This window comes from Rhea americana, unplaced genomic scaffold (genome assembly GCF_003343005.1).
Source record: "Rhea americana isolate MKP2758 unplaced genomic scaffold, rheAme1 scaffold_37, whole genome shotgun sequence".
NCBI classification, from domain to species: Eukaryota; Metazoa; Chordata; class Aves; order Rheiformes; family Rheidae; genus Rhea; species Rhea americana.
In genome coordinates this window covers 4,411,884-4,416,781 of record NW_028186501.1, presented here as the reverse complement: position 1 = coordinate 4,416,781, position 4,898 = coordinate 4,411,884, and the positions used below count along the sequence as shown (strand labels likewise).

Below are 4,898 nucleotides of genomic sequence, written 5' to 3'. Positions count from 1 at the left end.
ACTCCCTCCTCCCAACTTAAGTTGTTTTTTTCTCTTTTATTTTTCTACACAAAGGGACATTGGTCAGATTTATTTTTTATTATTGTTTTTCTCAAAGCAGCCGAAAGGAGTGTCTGAAAAGCTGAAGCAGCAAGCTAAGCCTCTTGCTGTTGGATACATAGCACGCCGCCAACTGCGATTAAGAAAGTCAACTAACGCGTCGCGCAGCACCGGGATTTCGCCAGCAAGGAGCCTCCTGCGGGAGAAAACTGCGACGGGAAATTCAGCAGGATGTCAAAGCAGCAGCTGCTTCTTTCCACGGCTCTTATTTAACCCTGGATTTGCGTGCATCCCACTTCGGAAAAATCATCTGGAAGCCCTGTCGTGCCTTCCCTCGGCAGAAGGCGAGCGCTGCCGGCCGAAGCGTTTGCTCCTCTCCGCCTGATTCACCGAGCGGGGAGCCGGGCGAAGAGCCCGTCCCGCGGCGCGGGAAGCGGCCGCGCTGCGCTTCCCGGAGACCGGAGCGGATCCCGCCGCCTCAGCCGAAGCGACCGGCCGCCGAGCCGCCCTGCTTCCCAAAACCAGGTGTGCTGGAAGAACAAGTGCCAGAGCAGCAGGTACCTGTATCATTTCTGATTGCTATTTGTGGATGAATGCTGTAAACATGATCCAAGAAGATTTAAGAGAAACTTATTGAGCCATACGAGTGAATTAATTTGCTTTTACTTTTGTACAAAATGTGGCTGTTTTTCAGCCTGTTACAAGCGGGAATGTTCCCTCCCTGTACCGAAGGCTGACCGTGTTTGCTCTCCTTCCGTGCCTCTGCTGTGGAGGAAATTTAAGCAGGAACATGTATAGTGAATTGCTAAATTCAACCAGTGCCACCGAAGCTCACCTAGCGATTCAGACTAACACTCCCTACCTGGGCAGCACGCAGCGGCCAGCGAGCTCCTCGGCTCTGTACATGTCGACAGCCAGGGCGTTAAAAGAMGGGGAGATAAATAAGCCAGATCTGGTGACTTACATCGTTCTGTTTTTCTTCCTGCTCTTGACTGTGACACTCATTGTGCTCTTCATAAACTGYCAGCTGAAAAATTCTTTTTTTGCTACTCTTCCTTACGACAGATCGCTCCGAGAAGCGAGGAGTCCGTGGAAGACACAAACTGTCTAACGCTAGGGAGCGAAACGAGGGTCTGCTTTGACACACACCAGTAGCGCGAACCAGAAAACCTGTGCAATAAGATGTTACTTCCGTGTGTCAGTGAGTGGGTTCAGTCCTCTTTAAAATCACAGGCTGCATCGCAGAAAGGGAAAAAAAAATGCTGAAAAAAAAAAAAAGCTGTATGGAAATCAATAGCTGTAAATAAAGAGCTCTGTTATGAACTAAAGAGATAAAGCATCATGAGATCATATATATAGTCTCATGCAAAAAACACCCCATGATTCCAGAGAGAAAGCTCTGTTAAGCTCTGTGCGTATGCAAATCTCATCATCAACCCATTCAGTGTCCATGCAAGGATGTTTGCATTAGCAACAATCTTTGATTTGTACATCTGGTGGAACTTGTACCCGTGCTTATGAAACCGTGACTTCAAACATAAAAACACAGTGTATTTACCCRCGGCTCCACACTGAGAATATTAGTTTACTTTCCTGGCCCATTTCTCTCAACTGCTGCTGAAAATGTGTGGTAATGTAATGGGAACCATGCCTGGCAGAGAAAGAAAAATAAAAATGTTTATTTAGACTCGACTGTTATTCTGTTAAGGGTATTTTTCAYGTTTTATTGCATCTTCTATCAGGTTTTAAGTTACCAGTTATGTGAATCATTAAATACTTAAGGAGCTTGTTTTCTACTTTCTTAAGCTACAAAGGAAATTATTCACCAAGGCACCAAACCAAAATAAGCAGGATGGGGAGAGGGAAGGAGAGAAAATAAACATCATTAATAATATGTAAACTGATGGAAGGGAGCACAGAGTGCCCTGAGCTTCACACAAAACTAGGTAATTTGCAGACAGCACAGACCAATCAATCAGAGTAGTTACTTTAATGAACGATATTATTTCCACTCTTTGCTCTTTATGTAACTCTAGAGCAATTAGGAGCAAGCTTCACGGAGAGGGACGTAGTTTGCTGTATTCAGSATTGATCAGTGTTGACAAAACACTGTTTGAGAYTGATCACCAACCAGGTTTTGCTCTRGAAGCTGTGTGAAAGGTCTGCTTAGCCTCGTTAGCCGGCACGTTCCTTTACGGAGCGCGGGGTTCTGGAGCCCGGCGGTTCCAGCCCGYGACTCCCCATCGCACGCCCGAGCAGAACTGAACCGGAGATATTCGCACACGTGCATCAGGACGCGGTTCAAAAAAGACAATTTTTGCTCCAATTCATGAAATTTATGCCACTGGATGATCCATCAGAAGAACGGTGTTCAAGCCAKGGCAGCAGCTGTGCCCCTTAACCCGTTCTTAGCGTGCAGCGCACGGCAGAAATGCTGTGTGCGTATCACTTATTTAATCCAAATGAGACGATTTTACAACGCAACCACATGCACGTACAGGCTTGTACCCAAACACACGGCCAAAACATGTGTATGTGCATCCCTGTTTGTAATCTCTTTTATATGGAAAAACTTGCACACTTCCGCATTATTGTCCTGGTTATCATGTTTTTTTGTACTCCGATTTGTTAAGCTACTATAAAACAAGTTTTTCTTAGTCCTCAAAAGGTAGCCAATTTTTAAACCTCATCCAAACCAAACTTAACTTGGTGTAATTCCAAGTAATTACTCTAAAGCAGAAACAGAAAAAATATTAAAGTTATGTATAGCTCAGCCCATTTTGAATAAATCAAGTTCTATCAAGTCAGGCAATTTTTTTTTTTTTTTTTTTAAGTAATGAGAACTCATTTTCAGCTATAAGTTACAATGGATTTGGTCTAAATTTCTACTGGCAAAAGCATTAGAATTGTATAAAACATCTGCCACATTGTACCACACTTCATTTTTATTAAAGTGTTCCTTTAACTAAGATTAACTACCRAATAATCCTATTTTTCCCAGGGTCTGAAAGTTGGAGTAACACACTGAAAGAATCTGTCATGATTCTGACTGAATTATTGGGAAAGCTTTTATGCGAGTCCTTTATTGCTCTCATCGATACCCCAAATTTCAGAAGAAAATTCTACTAATGGYGTTTTAAGCAATGTATGAAACCTATGCATGGAAAACATGAGATCTATTCTCTTTTGTCAGGCTGAAAATTCAGGCAGGGCATTCACAGTGGACAAAACACTGACTATAAAATCCGCTCCCTGATCACAGGCGTTCACATATTCTAACTGGTTTATCAGGTGCCACATGCAGATTCCTAAATGTAAATTCTCTTCCCCTCACCTTTTGCAAGGCAGATGTTTGCCCTGGGTATATTCACACTACCTAAGGTGTCTATAGCAAACCTCATTTCTCTATCAGCCTTCCAAAAAGCTGGTAGACCCTCGTCACCTTGCAAGAGCCCCTTGCACGAGGGTTTCTCAAAAACGGTGATTTTTCAATGCAGACTTGAGGTCAGTAGGGTAAGATATTAAGGACAAGCTACACATCAGAAATGTAGGACACAGAGCTGTGAGAACTGATGTGGCCGGATTCAGAGGCTCTCTTAATTATACGCTTCCTTTTGAAGGACAACTAGCTCCCATCACGCTTTGGAGAGCGTTCGTGCACTGAAACACACCTACGTGCTCTGCTGAATCTGGGTCTGCGTGCTAAAAAGGCCACGCTACTTCTTCCTCGAAGCCAGGAAGACTCCCAGGTAGAAGTCATGAGTTGTAGTATGTCCTATCACGTCTGACGCGGCTCTTACTACAAGCTACCTACGTTCGCTATCACCACAYTGGAGCACTGTAACGTGCTCTGTCTAGGGCTGCACCATGGCATCGCGCAGAAGCTGCGACAACGCTCTGGTCTGTGCAAGGTTCTAGTAAGTCTGAGCTAATTCTAGGCTGCTGGTTTTAACCTTTCAGGCGATAAATAGACAGCTGGCAATGCCGTTCCCCGAGCTACTGATGGGCTGTGGGGGGCTTCTCTCATGGGCGGTCGTTTGCCTTTCTGCATTTCCCCTTCTCCCCACCATCAAGTGAAAACTAGAAGAAAAAGTTGTCTGTTTTCTGCTGCTAGGGCAAGAGCATCGTGGCCACCACAACTGACACCTGGAGGAAGAGACTCATCCACGGGACTCACAAGTCTGTCCTTAACCACAGAGCAAGGCAACAGGCAAAGAATAGCACAAAAAAAGCTAAATATTTCCCTTGTATTTGGGAAGGCCTCAGGCTGGGAAGTGCACTGGATCCGTACAGAGAAGCTGGAGACGCAGCTGAGCTCTGCGATCGCGCTCCCAGATGGGTGTCAGACCACAGGAGCCACAGCAATTTGTGACCGCACTCGCTCGCACGAGTCCTCTGCTATTAGCATCTTCGAAAGAAACGAAGAGCGTTTGTCCCGGGACACCACCTCAGAACAGGAACCGGCAAGACGAAGGCTCCTCCGCAGCTCGGAGAAGAGAGCGAAGCAGAGAGGTTGGACACTTACCTAAGCTGGTTAGTGAACTTAAAGAYAAACAAAGTCCTTGGGAGCTGCTTCGTGCTGCTCTGCCGATGCGCAAAGCGACGTCCCTCCCTGAACRCTGCTCCGACTACGGTCCTCATTTTCCTGAGCCTTTGGAAAATCAGTGGCCAATACCCAGGATTTGGAATACTTAAAACATCAACTGAGAGGCGAGACTGAAAACATGAAAGGAAGATGAAACTGGGTTGTGCTTACAGCGCAATTGGCTTTAAGGGTTTGTGCTCCCTTCCCTTCGAGTCCTAACGTACGAGTCCCTGAGCAAGTACGTAAAACGATAGGTATAGGCAGAGAGATCTGA

At 45.5% G+C, this 4,898-nt stretch overlaps 1 protein-coding gene across 1 annotated transcript; it reads left to right on the top strand.

Annotated features, from left to right (window-relative positions):
* Positions 1-812: 812 nt before the first annotated feature.
* Positions 813-1,287, top strand: SMIM32 (small integral membrane protein 32). Its single transcript, XM_085312649.1, has one exon. The coding sequence runs from the start codon at positions 830-832 to the stop codon at positions 1,148-1,150; it is 321 nt and encodes a 106-aa protein (XP_085168775.1). The 5' UTR covers positions 813-829; the 3' UTR covers positions 1,151-1,287.
* Positions 1,288-4,898: the final 3,611 nt, after the last annotated feature.